The sequence below is a fragment of the Esox lucius genome, chromosome 10 (genome assembly GCF_011004845.1).
Source record: "Esox lucius isolate fEsoLuc1 chromosome 10, fEsoLuc1.pri, whole genome shotgun sequence".
NCBI lineage: Eukaryota > Metazoa > Chordata > Actinopteri > Esociformes > Esocidae > Esox > Esox lucius.
Window position 1 is genome coordinate 20,557,445 of NC_047578.1, and position 22,800 is coordinate 20,580,244.

General features: G+C 40.1%; 1 protein-coding gene across 2 annotated transcripts; it reads left to right on the forward strand.

Annotated features, from left to right (window-relative positions):
• The first annotated feature begins 1,785 nt into the window (after nucleotides 1-1,785).
• Nucleotides 1,786-20,615, forward strand: LOC105028595. 2 transcript variants are annotated; one of them, XM_010901449.5, is made up of 9 exons: nucleotides 1,786-1,970; nucleotides 10,690-10,748; nucleotides 11,091-11,111; nucleotides 11,265-11,537; nucleotides 11,786-12,085; nucleotides 12,226-12,513; nucleotides 13,125-13,303; nucleotides 16,855-16,953; nucleotides 17,236-20,615. In XM_010901449.5, exons 2-9 carry the CDS (start codon nucleotides 10,703-10,705, stop codon nucleotides 17,638-17,640), a joined length of 1,611 nt encoding a protein of 536 aa, XP_010899751.4. In that variant the 5' UTR covers nucleotides 1,786-1,970; nucleotides 10,690-10,702; the 3' UTR covers nucleotides 17,641-20,615. The 2 variants fall into 2 exon arrangements, with proteins under 2 accessions (XP_010899751.4, XP_034150778.1); XM_034294887.1 differs by lacking the exon at nucleotides 1,786-1,970 and adding an exon at nucleotides 7,491-7,509.
• The last annotated feature ends 2,185 nt before the right edge of the window (nucleotides 20,616-22,800 follow it).

The following is a 22,800-nucleotide window of genomic DNA, read 5'->3' on the forward strand; positions in this document are numbered from 1 at the left end:
CACACTGCCACTGAACCCCCCCGGTCTCCACCCCAAGGTTTTATGCTGCTCATATTATTGTGCTGGGGTAGTAGGGTCAGTTCTCCTTTTCCATTGTCAATCCTTGTAAATATAAGAAATGCGCTCACTAAATTTTCCTTGGCTCCTGCACTGTTTGAACTTCATGCTTCTGACCTGGACTAGGTTTTATAGACTCTGGATGCAGCCCACATGCATTCATTAATTATTACAACTTTTACTCTTAAAATGTTCACTCGGCACAGCCAGAAGAGGACTGGTCACCCCTCTGAGCCTGGTTCCTTTTTCAGTTTCTTGACGCTTTTAGGGAGTTGTTCCTAGCCACTGTGCATCAACACTGTTGTTGCTTGCTCCATGGGGTTTCAGGCTGGGTGTTTTGTAAAAGCACTTTGTGACAACTGCTGATCTAAAAAGGGCTTTACGAATAATTTTGATTGTTTGATTGATTGATTGACTGAAGTACCACCTTACCAGATCTGGGGTTCTATCTAGCAACCTGGCAATTATTGGTCAGATGCAGTAACCACAAGGCAACATACTGCCCAATAGTTCTTTATTCCTACAAATAAAACAAGTGACATGATCTGAATCTAGAGCTCTGGAAAGAATTAAGAGACCACTGCACCTTTTCCTTTCTTTTCCAAAAAAGTTCTAAAGGAAGGTTTTGAGTGAGGAACAGTAGGGTTAAAATTAAGAGACCACTGTAGATTGAGCACTTCTGTTCCTCACTCAAAACATTCCTTTTCAACTTCTTTGGAAAGGAAATAAAAAGGTGCTCTACATAATGTTAACAGTGACAACACAAGGTGTGACAACAATATAAGATAATGGGATATAAGCATTAAATACATGGATTTACTATCAGTAAAGTATATGAATCTGGATACAACAAAATGAATGGAGTTTAAATGCAATATAGTGCAGGTTTAATTTAGCATCTTTTTATTAGTGTCTGTAGGACAGATGGCCAGTTTCTGAGGGCCAGATCACTGGGGAAAAAACTGTTCAGTCGACAGGTTTTCTTTTTTTTTCAGATTCTGCGAAAGGAATATCTGCTGTGTGCCTTCTTGGTGATGTCTGTGATGTCTGTTATCCTCCCACTTGAGGTTGTGGGGGTGGATTGCCCCTCAGCCTGAAAGGGTGGATGTTGAAATCAATTACCAGCTACAACCAACTAGTTTTGTCTGTAATTTATGAGTTAAATGGACCAGGCTACCAATCTAACCTCGTGACGTTATGAGCTCCCACATGAGAGCAGGCATTCTTACAACACTTTAGTGGGACTGAGTCCTAAATGTGATGACTCATCTTTACATGTTGGTCAGGAAGTGAATCTCTGACAGATGGAGATGGATGTGTACTGGTATTGAACTCAAAGCTAAAGTCCTTAAATGGAATCCTTGCATGCTTCTTTCGGGATTGTGAAGGGCTGAAGGATATAGTGAAGGCATATTTTGAGCTGGTTGGCTCTCTAACACCTTTAATAGAAGAATGAGGGGGATGTAAAGTCAAAATAAATACATTAATAACTAGATCATGAGAGAAAAATTAATTGAATTTGCAGAATTCAGCAGTAGCAACAATTAAAAGTAGCAAAATATTATAGGCCATATTATTTTGTTTTTGTTTATTTACCTGTAATAAAACGTTTACATATTTTTGTATAATTTTTTTAATTTAACATAATATCACATGGATTTTAGTGGTGGCTGAACCTCCGGATTCTAACGAAATTATCCGAGTTCTACCGATCATTGAAAGGGAACTAACCGACAGCTTCCGAAACTCTCCAGATAATCCCGATTCGTTACACCATTGAGTCTCTTTCTTGTAGACGGGTTGGGGGCGAGTGAGGGGGTTAAGATATTAAGAAGAAAAAAAACATACATTTGCAGAAAACACCTCTTCCTGTACCCCGCCTGCTCCCACTTGGATCCAGGCGTGTCTGAAAGGTAATTAAAAGCATCTAATTATGTTACAAGATAGTTGGCTATCTGATCAGCTTTGTATTTCATCGGGAAATGTATGGGTTAAATTCTGCAGTTTTCTCGTTTATGGCTGGTTATTTTTGTTATATATAGTTTTATACATGTCTAACAGATATCTACAATGGGTGATTAGGGCGTATTTCCTGTAATAATGCAACTGATAAGATGTTATAACAGTAATTTCATTTTCACCGATAAAATGTAAAATGGCATGACAATTTAACATGTAGAATAAATTCACTTCGCGTAACCAAAGACCAATAGCAGACAATGGAAACAAACTGTTACAATTTTGAAGCACTGGGCAGTATTGTATATGCTACTTATGGTATTTCGAAAGGTTGTCGGCCTTTCTGTAATTCAGTAGAATATCTTTCAAGGAACACAAAGACAAACAATAAGGACAATTCGTTATTATTCCCCCCATCGAATGGTCAATTTATTATAGGACTGGGTAATATAAAGACGATGAATCAATATCCGTGTAGGATATATATCATATATGTTCCTAAACGCCCCTTCCTCGTTTATGTAATTTATGCTGTTTTAATGTGGAACTGGTGATGCTTCATTCTATGTCTGAGGTCCTGCATAATGCCTTAATACGTGGACACCCCGCCAGGACACCAAATCGTTAGTCTGCGTAATTAATGGGAACAGCATATGGCGAATTCAGCTGAGTCGCTGATTAAGTGTTTGGTAGTCTATTTCGCAAATGTCATACTCACTGTACAGATGAGAGAACCCAGATTGTGTTAATGACACTGGCTATTTTGCGAAAGGGGTCGCGGGAGGGAGAGATTTTACTGTAGAGTACATTTATGTTATGTGTGATTCACGCAAAGAAAAAGGGTTTTGCCAAATTCCACGCGGGTGACCTAACATAAATCTAAGCTTGAGGGTGTAGGGGTCACATCTATGTTTTCCAAAATTGCCCAGACTTGGATAGTCATCGTTAGTATAAAACATCTCTGTTACTATCTTGTGTTGGGACAGCCCTTGCAGCGGAGTGTGACACACCCTGACTTGTCGCACCGCCGGTGCTAAGACTGACTCACTCACTGTTTTAACAGCTGATAGAACAAGGGGAGAATGCAGCGCGCGCGAGACGCGAGTGTGTGTAGGTAAAGAAATAAATCAAATGTGCGCCAGAAATAGGTCGAACACCTCTACACATTTAAATACAAGTATTTTGTTCATAAAAGCGTTCCATTAGGAGGCATGCTGTGGGTTTAAGAGCCGTGCCCAACATTAGGTGATAATATTAGGGCCACATAGAAGCAAGAGATTAAATACTCTCATGACTCTTTAGCTTTTCTATAAGTTGTTACTGGATGTTGGAGCCTCAGGGGTAAAATATATATATGGTATACACTCACCTAAAGGATTATTAGGAACACAGGTTAAATTTCTCATTAATGCAATTATCTAATCAACCAATCACATGGCAGTTGCTTCAATGCATTTAGGGGTGGGGTCCTGGTCAAGACAATCTCCTGAACTCCAAACTGAATGTCAGAATGGGAAAGAAAGGTGATTTAAGCAATTTTGGGCCGGTCTGAGTATTTCACAATCTGCTCAGTTACTGGGATTTTCACGCACAACCATTTCTAGGGTTTACAAAGAATGGTGTGAAAAGGGAAAAACATCCAGTATGCGGCAGTCCTGTGGGCGAAAATGCCTTGTTGATGCTAGAGGTCAGAGGAGAATGGGCTGACTGATTCAAGCTGATAGAAGAGCAACTTTGACTGAAATAACCACTCGTTACAACTGAGGTATGCAGCAAAGCATTTGTGAAGCCACAACACGCACAACCTTGAGGAGGATGGGCTACAACAGCAGAAGATCCCACCGGGTACCACTCTTCTCCACTACAAATAGGAAAAAGAGGCTACAATTTGCACAAGCTCACCAAAATTGGACAGTTGAAGACTGGAAGAATGTTGCCTGGTCTGATGAGTCTCGATTTCTGTTGTGACATTCAGATGATAGAGTCAGAATTTGGCGTAAACAGAATGAGAACATGGATCCATCATGCCTTGTTACCACTGTGCAGGCTGGTGGTGGTAGTGTAATGGTGTGGGGGATGTTTTCTTAGCACACTTTAGGCCCCTTAGTGCCAATTGGTATCGTTTAAATGCCACAGCCTACCTGAGCATTGTTTCTGACCATGTCCATCCCATTATGACCACCATGGACCCATCCTCTGATGGCTACTTCCAGCAGGATAATGCACCATGTCACAAAGCTTGAATCATTTCAAATTGGTTTCTTGAACATGACAATGAGTTCACTGTACTGAAATGTAACAGTAACCAGATCTCAACCCAATAGAGCATCTTTGGGATGTGGTGGAACGGGAGCTTCGTGCCCTGGATGTGCATCCCACAAATCTCCATCAACTGCAAGATGCTATCCTATCAATATGGGCCAACATTTCTAAAGAATGCTTTCACCACCTTGTTGAATCAATGCCATGTAGAATTAAGGCAGTTCTGAAGGCGAAAGGGGGTCAAACACAGTATTAGTATGGTGTTCCTAATAATCCTTTAGGTGAGTGTATTTGCATCGTTGTAGTTAGAGAGAGCGTTTTTCTTGTAGACCTTTTCACAAACAGGCAGGTTTACATCTGTAGCATGAGCAAACTAAACAGGAACCTGTCAGATATTTTTGTAATTAAATGCAGAGCTCTATAATGCAACTATTTTAAACACATATGCACCTACGTATTTTTGCTTTGCAAACCTGGAATTGTAGTTCAGGAGTACCAGTGCTCCTTGTTAAAAAAAAGCAGAGCCCTATTGACCTATGTCCTTGAATAAAGTATTCAGTATGTAGACACAGCTCCAGAAAAAAATGAAGAGACCACTGCACCTTTTTCTTTCTTTCCCAAAAAAGTTGAAAAGGAAAGTTTTGAGTGAGGAACAGAAGGGTGCAGTTTGCAGTGGTCTCTTAATTTTAACCCTTCTGTTCCTCACTCAAAACTTTCCTTTTCAACTTTTTTGGAAAAGAAAGAAAAAGGTGTAGTGGTCTCTTCATTTTTTCCGGAGCTGTATATGATCAACAAGATATGAAATATGTTAATTTAGTGAGGAAATTTTTTTTTGCCCACTGACAAAGAAATGATCAGTCTATAATTTTAATGGTAGGTTTATTTGAACAGTGAGGGACAGAATAACAACAAAAAAATCCAGAAAAATGCATGTCAAAAATGTTATAAATTTATTTGCATTTTAATGAGTGAAATAAGTATTTCATCCCCTCTCAATCAGAAAGATTTCTGGCTCCCAGGTATATTTTATATAGCTAATGAGCTGAGATTAGGAGCACATTCTTAAAGGGAGTGCTCCTAATCTCAGTTTGTTACCTGTATAAAAGACACCTGTCTACAGAAGAAATCACTCAGATTCCAAACTCTCCACGAGCCAAGACCAAAGAGCTGTCCAAGGATGTCAGGGACAAGATTGTAGACCTACACAAGGATGGAATGGGCTACAAGACCATCGCCAAGCAGCTTAGTGAGAAGGTGACAACTGTTGGTGTGATAATTCGAAAATGGAAGAAACACAAAAGAACTGTCAATCTCCCTTGGTCTGGGGCTCCATGCAAGATCTCACCTTGTGGAGTTGCAATGATCATGAGAACGGTGAGGAATCAGCCCAGAACTACACAGGAGCATCTTGTCAATGATCTCAAGGCAGCTGGGACCATAGTCACCAAGAAAACAATTGGTAACACACTATGCTGTGAAGGACTGAAATCCTGCAGTGCCCGCAATGTCCCCCTGCTCAAGAAAGCACATGTACAGGCCCGTCTGAAGTTTGCCAATGAACATCTGAATGATTCAGAAGAGAACTGGATGAAACTGTTGTGATCAGATGAAACCAAAATCGAGCTCTTTGGCATCAACTCACCTTGCCGTGTTTGGAGGGGAGGAATACTGCCTCTGACCCCAAGAACACCATCCCCACCGTCAAACATGGAGGTGGAAACATTATTCATTGGGGGTGTATTTCTGCTAAGGGGACAGGACAACTTCACCGCATCAAAGGGACGATGGACGGGGCCATGTACCATCAAATCTTGGGTGAGAACCTCCTTCCCTCAGCCAGGGCATTGAAAATGGGTCATGGATGGATATTCCAGCATGACAATGACCCAAAACACACGGCCAAGACAACAAAGGAGTGGCTCAAGAAGAAGCACATTAAGGTATTGGAGTCCTAGCCAGTCCTAGCCAGTCCTAGCCAGTCTCCAGACCTTAATCCCATAGAAAATCTGTAGAGGGAGCTGAAGGTTCGAGTTGCCAAATGTCAGCCTCGAAATCTTAATAACTTGGAGAAGATCAGCAAAGAGGAGTGGGACAAAATCCCTCCTGGGATGTGTGCAAACCTGGTGGCCAATTACAAGAAAACGTCTGACCTCTGTGATTGCCAACAAGGGTTTTTCCACCAAATACTAAGTCATGTTTTGCAGAGGGGTTGAATACTTATTTCAATCATTAAAATGCTAATCAATTTATAAAATTTTTCACATGCATTTTTCTGGATTTTATTTTTGTTTTTCTGTCTCTCACTGTTCAAATAAACCTACCATTAAAATTATAGAATGATCATTTCTTTGTCAGTGGGAAAATGTACAAAATCAGTATATCACTGTATATCATCAATTAGAGAAAGTCTAGGCTCATCAACTAGATATAGACCAGGGTTGCCAAATCCTCTTGCTGTCTAACCTTTTGTAGGTTTTCCCTCAAACCCCAGTTGTTACTAACCTGATTTAGATTCTCATTCAATCTAATAGGATCAGCAGTGCAAATTGGAGTTACTGCATTTCGTTGTACTGTACTGATACTGTTCACTTACAATAAAGTTGAATCTAATCTAAATTGGAGTTGGAGAAAAAAAAACTACAGGTTCGTTGATAGCCAGAAACAGGGTTGGGCAGCCCTGATGTAGACAATAGGATAAACAAGTTAAGGATTAACTACATACAAAATATAGGAATATCAATTCATTATAGACTATAGGATCATCAACTTGACTAGATATACTAGATAAAGTCTTTATGATAACCAACTAGATATATTCTTTATGATAACCAATTAGATATATTATTTATGATAACCAACTAGATATCGTCTTTATGATAACCAACTAGATATAGTCTTCATGATAAACAACTAGATATAGTCTTTATGATAAACAACTAGATATAGAAAATAGGCCCAATTAGATATAGAAAATAAGGGTAAATTAGATATATACTATAGGGCCAAATAGATATAGACAATATGTAACAGGTCAAAGAATTACAGATTTTTGCAACCGTTCATTTATTTTGTGAGTTTATTTCACCAAAATATTGTATTGTTCAGCATTTCGTGTAGTTTACAGATATTGGGAGAGTTAGTTGTGTAAGTGCGCCCTCTAGAGTGTTGGTTTGGTTATATGCGGAGTTATCTCATGCTTTTCTCAGTCTGCATTCTACTCGACTGAGAGAGGTATGTGTTCACTTCGGCGTGATATAATCTGGATATACCTGTTAAAACTAAAACGTTTCAGTGCACATAGTAACTTGTATGTATATTATATGATGAGTGTACATACATTTAATCAAGCTGTGTCGTGAATTTAGCTATTTTTGAGAGTTTGAGAAATTGGTAACTTAGCTAACCTGGCATGGTTGTTGGTGCCAGATGGGCCGGTCTGAGTATTTCACAATCTGCTCAGTTACTGGGATTTTCAGGCACTACCATTTTTAGGGTTTACAAAGAATGGTGTGAGAAGGGAAAAACATCCAGTATGCGGCAGTCCTGTGGGCGAAAATGCCTTTTTGATGCTAGAGGTCAGAGGAGAATGGGCCGACTGATTCAAGCTGATAGAAGAGCAACTTTGACTGAAATAACCACTTGTTACAATCGAGGTATGCAGCAAAGCATTTGTGAAGCCACAACACGCACAACCTTGAGGCGGATGGGCTACAACAGCAGAAGACCCCACCGGGTACCACTCATCTCTACTACAAATAGGAAAAAGAGGCTACAATTTGCACGAGCTCACCAAAATTGGACAGTTGAAGACTGGAAAAATGTTGCCTGGTCTGATGAGTCTCAATTTCTGTTGAGACATTAAGATGGTAGAGTCAGAATTTGGCGTAAACAGAATGAGAACATGGATCCATCATGCCTTGTTACCACTGTTTTCTTGGCACACTTTAGGCCCCTTAGTGCCAATTGGGCATCGTTTAAATGCCACGGCCTACCTGAGCATTGTTTCTGACCATGTCCATCCCTTTATGACCACCATGGACCCATCCTCTGATGGCTACTTCCAGCAGGATAATGCACCATGTCACAAAGCTTGAATCATTTCAAATTGGTTTCTTGAACATGACAATGAGTTCACTGTACTGAAATGGCCCACACAGTCACCAGATCTCAACCCAATAGAGCATCTTTGGGATGTGGTGGAACGGGAGCTTCGTGCCCTGGATGTGCATCCCACAAATCTCCATCAACTGCAAGATGCTATCCTATCAATATGGGCCAACATTTCTAAAGAATGCTTTCAGCACCTTGTTGAATCAATACCACATAGAATTAAGGCAGTTCTGAAGGCGAAAGGGGGTCAAACACAGTATTAGTATGGTGTTCCTAATAATCCTTTAGGTGAGTGATCTTGATATAGACATATATAGATATACATATATAGTCTATGGTCAACTAGATATAGACAATAGAGTCAACTAGATCAAGACTATAGAATCAACTATATATTCAGCTCTGGAAAAAATTAAGCAACCACTCCTAATTTTTCTTAAATCAACATCTCTACATGGATGGCAGCCATTCCATTCCTGTGTCTGTTAAATTCAAACACAGGCATTTTACTTACTGAGGTACTGATTAGGTGATTACCTGAACCAAATCTAATTTAACGAGGAAAAGTATGAAAACCACTGCTGTGGTCATCACTATCCTCTAGCAATAGGACCAGCTGGATGGCAAAAACAGTGCAAGTAGTACCTCAAAGGTAATTTGAATAAAAAAAAAATAAATCTGCATGAAAAAAGGGTTACATTCTGGCTTTATTGGCAGAGGGATACAGTGAGCGTCAGGTTGCTTCCATCCTGAAAATTTCAAAGACGGTGGTTCATAAGAACAAGGTCAATCAACAGACATTGGGGACAACAAAGATACAGACTGGCACAGGGTGAAAACGACTGTCCACTGACCGAGATGACCGTTAACTTATTCGAATGTCACTCATCAACCATCAACCGTATGACATCAAGTGACCTCTAAAAAGAATGGCAAACAGCAGCTGGGGTGAAGTGCATGACGAGGACCATTCGAAACAGGCTCCAGAGCCAGGCTGAGCCAGGCTGAAATTTGCAAAAGACCATAAGGATTGGACTGTAGAAGAATGGAGTAAGGTCAAGGTACTACTTGCACTGTTTTTTAAATCAAGGTTATTCCACCAAATATAGATTTTTGAACTCTTCCTAAGTTAAAACATTAGTATTTTGTTGTTGAAAAATGAATTATTTGAGGTCTGAAAACAATGCATATTTTTGTTTTACCAGTTGTTATTTTCTGCAAATAAATACTTTAAATGACAATATTTCTATTTGGAATTTGGAAGTCATGTTGTCAGTAGTTTATAGAATAAAACAAAACTGTTCATTTTACTCAAACACACCTATGAATAGTAAAACCAGAGAAACAGATAATTTTGCAGTCTCTTAATTGTTTCCAGAGGTGTATGTATGTGCTCTATATATGAAACACTCTTATCACTATTTCCCAGGCAATCACTGTATAATGCAATCGCCAGGCAGCAGCATGTAGTTCATATCACCAGCGCACTTTGGCCTTGATTTGGGCCATGACCTGCCTGTGTAAGCACTGCACTGTGACAGTGGGATATTAGCCAGAGATGGAACACATACCTAGTATTGCCAGAGAAACTGATAATTTTGCAGTGGTCTCTTAATTTTTCCAGAGCTGTATAAGGCATATACTGTATATAGGCATAATACTGGTATAGAGGTAAGTAGCTAATACAACTGCATGTCTGTAAAACAAAGCAGACAATTCAAAAGCAATTCACATGTCTTAAATGATACTTAAGTAACAGTAAACTGTTACTACATTTTGATATTGAAAATGATCTTTTAGAAACCAAATTCCTTTCAAAACTAGAATGTTCAGCCAGTTTCAGCCAGAATAGGATAGATGCTTCCCAAATATAAAAGAGCCTGTTCTGGCATGTCTTGTAGCTGAAATGATGCGTATTATCAAAAAGCACTCTGTGTTATGTCTTTTCTTCTTTGCACTAGGATCTTTGGAGTCATTTAGCTTTCCCCCTCCCCATCTTCTGTCACTCCAGGCAGAATTGTGTCCCAAGCCTTGGTTCATTTCCACTTTAACTGTGGACAGGCTCATTGTCACACAAAGTAGCTTACTCCAATGCCCTAGGGAACTAGAAGCCACTGTTAACCTCAGGAAATGATGTCATTACCACAGCGGACAACGAGTTTTAAATAGCCCCCACTCCCCTTCAGTTTTACGTTATTCTTCATAGCTCTAACGTATTTGCTTGTATACTGTTACAAGCTTCTACAAAAATTCACTCCATAATTAGACACACCCTGATGTAAATATTCTTAATATTTTCAGAGATTCAGTCAAGATGAAAATAATTGGAGTTGCCCTGTTTGGAGCCATGTTCTGCACTGGTAAGTACATTGGATAATTTGTCACCAGGGATTTACTTGGACATGTTCAAAGAGCAAAAACCAAAGTCAAGTTATTATATCAGATTGTTTTCAGTGGAGTACAACATGGGTAAAGTACTTAATTATCTGTTCCTTTCTTCACTAATTTATGACTAGTTTGATACAGTCGACAGCAGTTCCATTTTTGGCAGCACAAATGTAGGGAATTTACATTTCAAACACTGATATTTGCCAAGTTTGGCACTTTCTCTTCAAGCAGAATACACAAGGCTTTATCATGAAGGATCTTTGTAAATATTGTCACAAAACCTAAATAAATGCAAAATCTCTTTTACTTTACAGTTCTGTCTGCATCGCAGAAAGGTAAAGTCGCACATGATCTACAGTTTTTAGCCAGAGGCTGTCAAAACCAGAAGATTAAATATGATACTATCAGAAGCTTTTCACTGCTCCTATCATATGTATCCTTTTACTCTGTATACCCAAATCAACCGCTACATCTGTTTCATTCTCCAGTCAAAGAAGAACACAAGGTTGCGTTTTTCGGTGAGGACGTGCACATCCCTCTCCCATCCCTGGACAGCACAGAGGTTCTGTTCAAACCAGCCTCCAACCCCGCTTCGGAGAATGTCCTGATGAGGAACGGTCAGGTGATGAACGGCCGGGCCCAGCTCAACTCCCTCAAGCACCTTGTCTTGGAGGACGTGGGGGAGGAGGACGAGGGCACGTACGTGATCAAGAACACCAAGGCGCCTGCTAACGTCAAACACATCATCCTCCTCGTCCGGGGTATTCTAGTACTTATTACATAATTACTGTAACAGGAATTCATCTGGCGATGCTGCAATTGACTTGTTTGTGTCCTTTAAATGATGGTTTATCCAACATCCACTGTATCCTCAGATGTCTCAGGACTCTGCACAACAATGTAACCCTTAGGAGGAAATCATTGATCGCGATCATTGTCCCGTTATAGCAACACAATCGTCCCAGGGGCCCAGGGTGTTAGAGCTGTGCTGTTCTGTGCTCCCCGGCAGATTGTGCGATGGAGCAGGTCGTCAAGTATGGTGAGACGTACCACATCCAAATCAAAAACATCAGCGTCCCCATTAGCCTGGAGTTCAGGCCCAGCCCAGCCCAGGTCAACCAGACCACAGAGCCGCCGGCGGTGCTGCTGCTGAATCAGAGCTCTGTCCTGGCCGAGGAGAACAAGGGTCGTCTGAGCGTGTCGGAGAGTAGGGTGACTCTAAGCAGGGTGCGGGGGACAGACGAGGGCAGCTACACCGTGCTAGACCGCGAGGGGAAGGTCAAGATGAGGACATGCCTGAATGTGAAAGGTGAGACGAGGAGGGCTGAAGTATAGCACCATGAACCAAATGAAATTTGAATTTGCGGTTAGTTGGTGGGGAGAATGTGTGAGGGTAAGTGCAACTGGAATTAGTTTGACAACTTTTCTCCTTTCCCCTTTGTTCTAAAGAGCACCAGAACTTCGTACACCTATCATATGGCAGTACTTTAAAGATCAACATGTTTGTGGATCAAACCAAAGCCAACCTCCTGTACACTCCGGACTCGGACCGGAGGGACCGGGTCATAATAGATCAAGGAGAGCTGGTGATGCCATTGGATCCCTTACTGGATCGCAGGCTGACTGTGGAGGGCTCCATGTGCATTCTGGAGAGGGTCCGAGTCAGTGACAGGGGCCTCTTTAGAGTGACAGACCAGTTTGGCTTCCCTGTGACCAACATCTACCTGGAGGTAGAAGGTAAGCCTTGAGTCAGGAAGACTAAGGCTTGATTGTATGGATCTTGTTGTGGAAATGTCTTTAATAATGTATTCTAACTGATTAGACGACGGACCAACTGTTTAAATGAGAAAAGGAATGTTGGTTGTGCTGTGGGAAAGGAAGTATGAGGTGTTGAGGTAAACATGAAGCTCCAGCAGGATGGGGGTACATACAGATCAATGGGTTTTAGGACAGGATAGGAGAAGATACACAACAGGGGGCAGTAAGGATAAGGTGGGCGAAGGATAGCATTTGACTTGTGATAGAACAAAGGGAATGTGTTTGATTGACATGAGACAGATGGCAGCATCTTACCACACCCCTTTTTCTATGTAATAAATACTGTCGAAATGATGTTTTATTTAGAGACTATTCACTGTTACTTTGTAACCTGCGTACTCTCTCCTTGCAAGTATATTAAAACCGCTTATTGCACAATTGATTTCTCCTGTCTTACCTACCATTTTCATAGAACTGTTTTGCACTTTAGAAATTGCCATCACAATCTACATACCTCAATAAATATTCTATTCTAATTCTTGTCACATTCCTGTCTTTCCTTTCCCCCTCATCTTCCCTTTCTCTTTCAGCCTATAAGTTACCCACGCTCTACGTTGCAATTCTCTCCTTACTGGGCCTCCTGGTCTTTCTCTTGCTGGTTTGTTTGTTCTCCTGCCTGATCAATGTGCACCGAAGGGCAGAGAAGGCAAGGAAAATTGCCCTTATCGCCCAACAAGCAGGAAAGGGAGATGGAGAAGCATTCGTCAAGGTAACTCACCGTAATGTCCCCCAACCCACTTGGGTGGAAACCTTAATGCCCTAATGTCCAACCCTTTTGATAGGGTTAAACAGCACCTGCTTTGTCATGTTAAAATGCTCAAGGTAATTTACTAACAATTATTAGTCATCGTCTCAATGGCTGAATATGATTCCAAAATGATATGAAAAATACCATATTTCTTTAACCAAAGTTGCCAATTGCAAAGTGATCTTTGTGGCGATAATGGTGACAGCAACCCTTCTTAAAGAGAACGTAAAACATTCCAAAAATATATATATATTTATTTTCTGTTTGCAGTCAATAGACAAAATCGGACAGGAATCCTGCTTTGATTTTGATCAGCTGTTTTAAATGCTAATCTTATGTGTTTTTGCCAACAATTGTCCAAATCATCCAAAAGTATCATAGAATTGTTTTGTAAATTTACTTAGAGAGGTGTTTTGCATAAAGTGCAATACTCCTAATGTTCCCATTGAGCTAAATTCGACACAAGCCACAGTTGCTTAAAAGTTAGCAATTGAAACCAAAGCCTTCTGTCATACCTGTCCTTATACTGCATATAGGTTGATTAAATGAATGTCATTTTAGTCAAATGTAGCACTGTCCCTCTAATTAAGGTCAAACAAATATGCCAGTGCCTTACTGTCTTTGTGTGTACCTCTGTCTGTCCCTCTCTCTCGTCCCCTAATAGTCTTTCTATGTTCGTCTTTAGTCTTGACATATTAGCCTCACATAATTAGCTTTTAATTAAACTTAATGTCCAAATTTACTTTATTCATTCGCTGGGATTTACCATGGAAACAGAACTGTCTGCACAGTATCGGCTTCATGGATGAGTGGTGTTTTGAATCACACAAAATGAGATAATCCATATTATATGACCAATCAACACACCATCATAACCATTTCAAGTGTTGATTTGTCTGCAGTCCACAACGTCGCCATTGTCACTAAATGAGATCATCCGCCCACCAATCACCAATCACTCCACACCGCACAATCCATAATTGTGGCAGTTAAAGTGTTTTGCACATTTTTCATGTTCCACCCCTCATCTTTTGCAGAACATTATCATTAGTATTTGGTCCCTCCCAAAATAGATGTCGGCCTAATATACATTTTCGGGAAAAGCTAGTTAACGATTTGCCTTTGCGTTACGTTTTCTCCCTCTTAAAGGAGCCTCAGACGGAGCCTCTGCTTGGTGAGAGAACTGTGTTCTGGCTTCATTCCCTAGTGTTAAGTGGATGAATCTGTATTGGTGTTTGTACTAACGCTCTGAGGATGGTCATGGAGTCACTAGGCCGTGTGGGCCCACCTACCACCGCCAGTGATTGTGTCTGTGCCATCCATTCCTCACCCCCGCCATCCTTTTGCCAGTCTCTGAACTGCCCAGTAACTGCAGTTACCCATTCATGACAATTCGTGACAGCTGTAGTCACAGCCTCAGTGCAAATCAGCATACAGATGCAGATGTCCATTATGATTCGGCTGTTCTCAAGCACACACGCACATGCCTATGTTATTGTTGGGCGCCAGTTGCAAGGTAAACATGTATTTATATGTGTGTGTGTGTGTGTGTGCGTGTATCTGTTGTACGTTTGTCACAGAGCCGGGCAGTAGCGATTAACAGATAGATTGGCTGAACTCTTATCACTTGCCTTCCTGATTACATGCTGTGGTACTTTGTGTGATTAGCACATTTTGAACCAGAACACTGACAGCTAGTTTGTAGCAGGCTTACGTGTCCGTGTACATACAGATAAGGCTGTATAATGCATTGGATTAAGTTGCCACCTGGAGGGCAACAGCCGCACACTCTGTCATGAGAGCGTCCGGTGTTCTCTGGTAATGCACCACGGCTGCCAGACTGCATATGTAGCAACCAAGCTGCAATCAATCGATCGATCAGTCAAATTTATTTATAAAGCCCTTTTTACAACAGCAGTTGTCACAAAGTGCTTTACAGAGACACCCGGCCTAAAAACCCCAAGGAGCAAACAACAGTAGTGTTGGATTTCAGTGGCTAGGAAAAACTCCCTAAGAAGGCCGAATTTTCGGAAGAAACCTAGAGAGGACCCAGGCTCAGAGGGGTGACCAGTCCTCTTCTGGCTGTGCCGGGTGAGATATTAAGAGTCCAATTGTACTAATTTATACATTTCTCTGGGCTAAATCTAGAGTCTATTTGATTTTAGACAAGGTCAAATGTATGACCAGGTGGACAAGGACAGGGACAGCAACGGGCCCCCCAAACCAGGTACTCCGCAGGTGTGGACCAGGAGACTGAGAAAAGTTAGAAAGTGCATTCCTCATATCCCCCAGCACCATAATATAGCAATGAGTCCATAGATACACGTCGATTAATGCTCCCGCTGAACTACTCGCCTTCCATCGTCAGCGTGGTGCATTAGGAAATCAACTAGTTGAAGAGTACAATGGGTAGATTTCCGGGAGCAAAATTACTGATGGTGTAAGCTCAGTGTAGAGGCTCTGTTGAGGTAATCTCTCATGGACAGACTGTGTGAGCGTTAAGGGATCCCACAGATCTGTTGTAACAAATGCGCAAAATCACATGGAACTTGGGGGACATTTGGGTGTCTAACTTTTTGGATGGACAGCGAACATTTGGCCCCGTAACTTCAACAGAGCAGAGATATATGTTCCAGTTCCATTAGAGTTCTGTGGGATAACGGAGATGACCGTGGAGGCCGCTGTTTAATTTAGTTACAGTCTTAATCTGGGTTTGGAATGCCGTGCTCTTTCAAGCACCGTAGGAAGTATTCAATATTTGAACTGCTCAGATTGTGATCTTCATCACAAACATTGTGGAGAAATCTATCGCTTAATCAGTTACTAGCCCAAGGGAATTATGTGTCAAAGGGGTGCCATTTATGTTTTTATTTCTCCTGCGTGTCTGTCTTTGTGTATTTGTCTGTGTAGTTCCTGTACACACGAGGCTATACATTTCTGTGTTTGAAAGTGGTTTATCGTAGATTATTGACATGTATATACATTGTGACATGATGTGAGGGGCATTTACGTTTCTCATCCCTCTATGAGGTGTCTACTCTGGAGGTTTAGACGACACCGTGAAGGATGCAGCAACTCTTCATTATAGAGTTAGCCATGGATTTGTAGAGACCAAGCGACAAACCAGGACATTGATTGGCTTTGTGGTCCGCACAGCAGTTTCTGGACCGCTTCGAAATTCAAATCAATCTCTGCTGACACAGTAGAATGCGATTCCCTGTTCCCAAGAACGATGGCACCCTGAAGACATTTCGTCTAAATTTCCAGGGTGTTCTTTTTACACCAGCAGCTCCTGTTCCTCAACTTGTCACTCTATACATCTTCCTTATGGTCTTATACATCTATAAGAGCTTAACGTGGAGTACATGTGCTTGTGTGCAAACTCCTATTCATGTATATACACAGTATTATTATTTGCGTTGTTTATGGTGAAGTGAACTTCTGATTGCTGCTGGAAAGTGCATGCCACGGGTTCCTGCTAAAATACCACCCTCTTGTGTTGTCCCTGGTAGGTTGTTCAAGAGGCCTATACACGGTTCGCTGAAGAATCCACTTTGGCTTCCACGTGGGACAACAGCAATGCTACAGAAAGCACCGAGGTCACCATAAAGGTAAGTAGGTGTCGAGAGGTTGATAACGACGTGGGTTGAGGTCCTCTGGAGAGTGTAAGGTGCAAAAGAAAACGCTTGCAACATTATAATTGTAGATTAAGATTAAATGTAGAGAGACACGAAGAGGAATACTGGGCCAGTGTTTCTTTAGAACGCCATAAATAACCGGTCTCCATGCAGGGTTAGGCAGTACCTAACCTAACATAGGAAATGAATTATTCATGGTCCTTTATTGCTGACCCTTTTCTTTCCTTTTCTCCCCACTTTCCTTCCTTTTCCCAGGGACTAGAGGTAACCAAAGCGGGCCGATATCACACTCTCACCTCGGACAAGAACTTCCTAGAGATGAGCGACTCAGGGGTAGAGTTCAACTCGTCCACCCTCCCGCTGGACAGCGAATGCGAGACGGACATGCCCCAGACCTTCACCTCCCACAAGCTCCTTCTAAACAACTCTAACAGCGTGGCAGCCACAGTCATCCCGGAGGGAGCTGACCGGACCCCCGACTCCGCCATGAGCTCCAGCCCTGTGACCCCGCCCCGGTCTGAGGGCGACGCCCAGGAAGAAGACCTAATGGGTGACACCACGCCAGAAATAGCATCCAGGGGCATGGAGCTGGCTATAGCCCCTGAAGTGGTTGACAGTGTTGCCGAGCCCGCCGATACATCCAACAACATCCCCACCTGAAAGAATCTACATTGAATTGAGCCCAGAAACAGATCAGCAGACAAACTGACAATCTTTGCTCTTCAGCCTCAATTACTCCCCTCTTGCAGACATCCCCCAATTCCTGATCACAACGTTTTTAGAATAACGCTACACAAAAATATTTTGACCGATGGTATAGGCTCAAAAGAATCCCTAAAGAAAAAATACAAGATGTCTGTAGCTCTATTAGAACACATTAATTCTGTATATACAGGAAAAGCATGCATTTAAATTAGACTTATGCCCAAGATGCAACTAATGACTGCATAATGCATGTATGCCTCTTTTGGCCAAGAACCACACACTAAGAGAAAATATTGTAACTTGGTGGACTATGGGAAAATGCATTATGATTCGTTTAAGTAACTGCCCAGTAAAAATCTCACTTTCAACAGATAATATTCTTCTAACCAGATAAAGGTAAATTGTCCTGCTATATTGTGTGGCCAAAGCCTACATTGGAGAAGAAAAACACCTCAGACTCAAACAGGGTTTCAACAGGCGAATCCGCAGTCACAATCATTATGTTTTATTGTTAGTAACACTGGGTAGTTACTTGATTATTACGATGCCCAAAAGGTTTGAATGCACAGTAAATGTTTGACTGATAGCTGAGTAAATGTTTTTATATTTCTCTAATATACAAAATAAAGTAACATTTCAGAAAGGGAAATAGAAAGGAAAAAAATAATAGGGCCAACTTAATGTCATGAATAAAATTGTTATACTAGACTAAGAAAACTAGTATAGATGGCCGTATTTTGTGATAAGCCCAGAATATAGGCCTACGCCACTACAATGTCTTTATAGAAACAGCATTAACACTAAATACAGTCAAGGCTGTAGGCTTTGGCTCAAATTCAGAGAAAAAGTGCTTGTCTAAGCATATAGCCTCTAAAGAATTCCCAAGTTGGAGAACTAAAACCCCTAAGATAACAATTTGTGCTAACCAACACAAGCCCCATAGATTGAATAACATCATGCTATGCAAGAAAATGTGTAGTGTTGTCATGACAACTTTGATCTCTGCCACTTCTGAAGACAGATCATTCAGCAGTGTGAATGTCTACCACATCGCTCATTATGCAACAAAATTGACCCGGAACTAGTACAACAGAGAATTCTTATCAAGACGTGTTTCTCATAGCAACTCCAGCCACTGCAGAACAAGCCTTGGAATGGGGACCTAAAGAACTCCTGTGATGGATGGGACTTGATAACCCTGCAAATAGAAATGAGTCCTTAGGACGTGCTCGGGAATGTCAGGAGTTCGTGTCATGGTCCCCCGGTCGTCCTTAGCCCGTCCTTCGTTGGTTGGGAACCATCCCTTTTGGAAGGTACCTGGACCATTGGGTTGCTGCCCTTTAAAGAGACTCAAATAGTGACTGTAGAAGAATAAGGCAGACTAATTGATAGTGAACAATGTGCATGATCTCACCCTTCCTGTCTTTAGTTCTATTCTGCCTGACTGCCAAAATTAACGAAATGCTGAATCAATAACTGCTCACGATTAACTCAGCTTTCCTGAGTGATTTAAAACATATTGCTTACTGAAACTGGAGTGCAGACCAAGCCAGCAAGCTATTGCTATTCAATGCACTTGCGGCTGTGTTCATCACTGTCTTTTGTGAGCAGGTAGAAGCAGTTCCTTTTAACACAATATATATTGTTGGATGTATTTATTTGAACCACACATCCCTTTCAGAATCTTTAAACAGATAACTGCAAATATCCACTAAAATGCTAGATATCAACAGCATTGTGCGTTAGAAAATCAACTAGTTGAAGAGTACACTAGTTTCTCAGTTTCAGTACAGCACTTTTGGGTGATTCTCACGAAACCAATTGTAGCACATCTGTAGCAAGTATAGCTGAAATATCAACTACCAACTATAAAGGACTACAGCAGTTTAGTTTAAATAGACAATGGAAAATGTTAATTTCCTGCAATTCTCTTTAGTTTAATAACACCTTTATGTTAAGTAGCCTATTTAATAATACTATTAATAATAGTAGTCATATTAAACTCCAAACATGTTTTAATATTCTAATTTACATGAAACCTTAATTTTATTAAGGTTGTAACATAGAATGGTCAATTGCAACAGTCAAATGTTCTATAGATTAGTTCCCAATTAAAGGTAATTTAACTCCTCGTCTCAGGTTCTGAATGTCATAGCAAACCAAAGGTATTCCCATGTGAATCAGAGTTGAATCTTCATTTAGCAGTTTACAGCTTGTTTCAAACCTAAATAATAGCAGATTTATGTGTAGTTACAGATCAGTACAAAAGTTATCAAATGAAGAAAATCAATAAATATATTTTCTATCAATTGTTGGTCCCTCCTATTGGGGCACACATTGCCTTCTTCTCATTACTAAAAAGGGATACAAATCTTATATTAGGAAAGTCTCATTTAATCATTTTCAGCATTTGAAAAATGTGTTAATATTTGTATTTCTTTGTATTATGTTTACTCCGGCCATTACAGTAGTGGAGGAATGAAAAAATATTGGAAATGTATTCATAAGTGTTGGTAGTGTATGATCAAAATGTATAACATTAATACAACAGCTAAGTACTGTACCGGTCCTAATATCAGTGATCAGTGATCAAAGAGCCCATTTAGTGGAAAATTGCAATTCAGAGTTTCGTGAGAATGACCCTTTTGCAAATGTGTTGCATTCTCTGTAGATTTTACTTTCCAATAGACCTTTATTCTACATCGGAAAAGGAAAAATGCAGAACCATTTAGCCTAACATTCAGAGAACATCTGTACATTTGATGCCAAAATATATTACCAGATCATTTACTACCAGTTAATTTGCTTCAATTGCAGTATACTAATACAGGGAGGCCTTAGTTCATAGTTTGTCAGATGTTATAAAGGGTTATAGCATCTGATAAACTATTAACTAAGGCCTCCCATTGATTATAACTCTTACTTTAATCAGGTTTGGTATTTTTTTCATGGATGATCCAATATAAATGTCAATGATCAAAACAAAGTTTTACGAAGTGGTGTAACAGCCCACGGCATTCTGGAATGTGGAATAATTGTTGAAGACAACATCTGCTAGCAATGTAGCTACCTCATGTTGTAACCAAATTAAGATGTTATTGAGAGGTATACAATGGATAATGGTGTCTAAAAGAGAAAAGCACAAAATGTGATTATATGGAGAAAACCTTTAAAAATAAAAAAATTAACATTTTAATAGAACATCAAATAGAATTTCAGCTATTGTAAATAATATCTGCAATTGTATGAATCTAATTACTTTTTTTGTTTTCAAAATGTAGGTTTTCAGGCAACATGAAAATACTGGACAGCATAAATATCATATTTGTAATTTAATAATATGGTGTATTTACACAATCATTTCAATTCTATTGGCTATTATCTTGGTTTTGTAGAGTATTACAATTTTATAGATTTGTGTTATTGGTGACAAAATGCACTGATTACTTAAAATTGAAATGGATGGGAAAATTGCCTAGAGACAATATAAAAGGCTCAAATCTATAATGCCATCCCTTTCATATCAGGTTACAAGCTACTCAATCCATGGTCTGATGGGGACATTTAGACTCAGTTCAGCAAAATGAATGGGGGTTGATTTCTAATTGAACATTTTAGCAATATCTGTGCTGTAGCACAAGAAACAAAACATAAAAAAAACAATTACATACATACATTACCCTAAGCTCTCTTTCTAGCGCTGAGTCTTGTATATAGCCTAGATATATTGCACGTCTATAGACAATACAGTTTCTTACTCCAAAGCTTATGCAAGATTTTATATTCCTGAATTGTGTCATTTATCCTTTCACTATGGTCACAATAGATAGTTATACTGATACAGACAATTTAGCATATGCCTTAGACTGAGTGATTGAGGAGACATTATAGCAGTGAATGGCTTCTTTTTTGTCCCTCTTTCTCTTCCGCATCACCTATAATCTACCTATAGGCGATGTAGTGATATATCACCTATAATCTACCTATAGGTTATGCAGTGATATATCACCTATAATCTACCTATAGGAGATGTAGTGATATATCACTGATACTCTACCTATAGGAGATGTAGTGATATATCACTGATACTCTACCTATAGGTGATGTAGTGATATATCACCTATAATCTACCTATAGGTTATGTAGTGATATATCACAGCAACAGTAACAGCACTTGGGAATGTTTTCTGCAACATACTAGACATGCTTGAACATTTCATAAGACATTTTAGTATCACAACTATTTTAGCTAGTCCTAATATTGCACCTATTTCTCATGCTGATAACTGCTGTAATATTTCGAAAATAGAGAACAATTACTGATGCATGTTGACCTGTAGCTTGTGTGACCGCAGGAATACTTTGAATTTGTATTTTAGTGTAGATTCTATCCTGCTCCTGATGTCTGTTCATGCAGTCAAAGAGGTATTCTAATTGTCAATATTACTATGGCTATGACTGGACTAATGTACACGTCGATCGCCTGCAAAAGCCATTACAGAAAGAGCTTTGCAATTTTCCACATTGGGGTTCATTTGAATGTGTTCAAAATTAGTATGATAATGACTTTGGAAAGGTTTGTCTTGAAATTAATGTTTAGAATTTAAGGTCAAACCCCTGTCAGAATGCTAGAATGACAAGCAACGTTCATTGTAGACATACATTAGAAGCAAACAATGAATATAAATATATATATAAACTGGGTACTTTAAATCCTGAATGCTGAGTGGCTGATAGCTGTGGTATATGAGACTGTATACGACATGTATGACATAAAATCACCTTTTACTGCTCAAATTCGGTTTGTAACTGGTTTATAACAGCAGAAAATAATCTCTGAGTTTTGTAGTATTTTGCCAATATACCATGGCTAAGTGCTGTATCCAGGCACTCCGCAATACGTTGTGCCAAAGAACAACTCTCAAATATGGTATTTTGGCCACATTATATATTTCTATCTATCTATATACACTGGGTAAAACAAAGTGTTTGGCTAGGTTTATGCTATTTGGCCTGCGGGCAAACAATGTGTGGTTTCGGGCAACAAAGTATTGATTCAGCAATAGGCTCATATGTCCAGTTTACCAGCTTCAGGTTTGAGTTCACAAGATTATA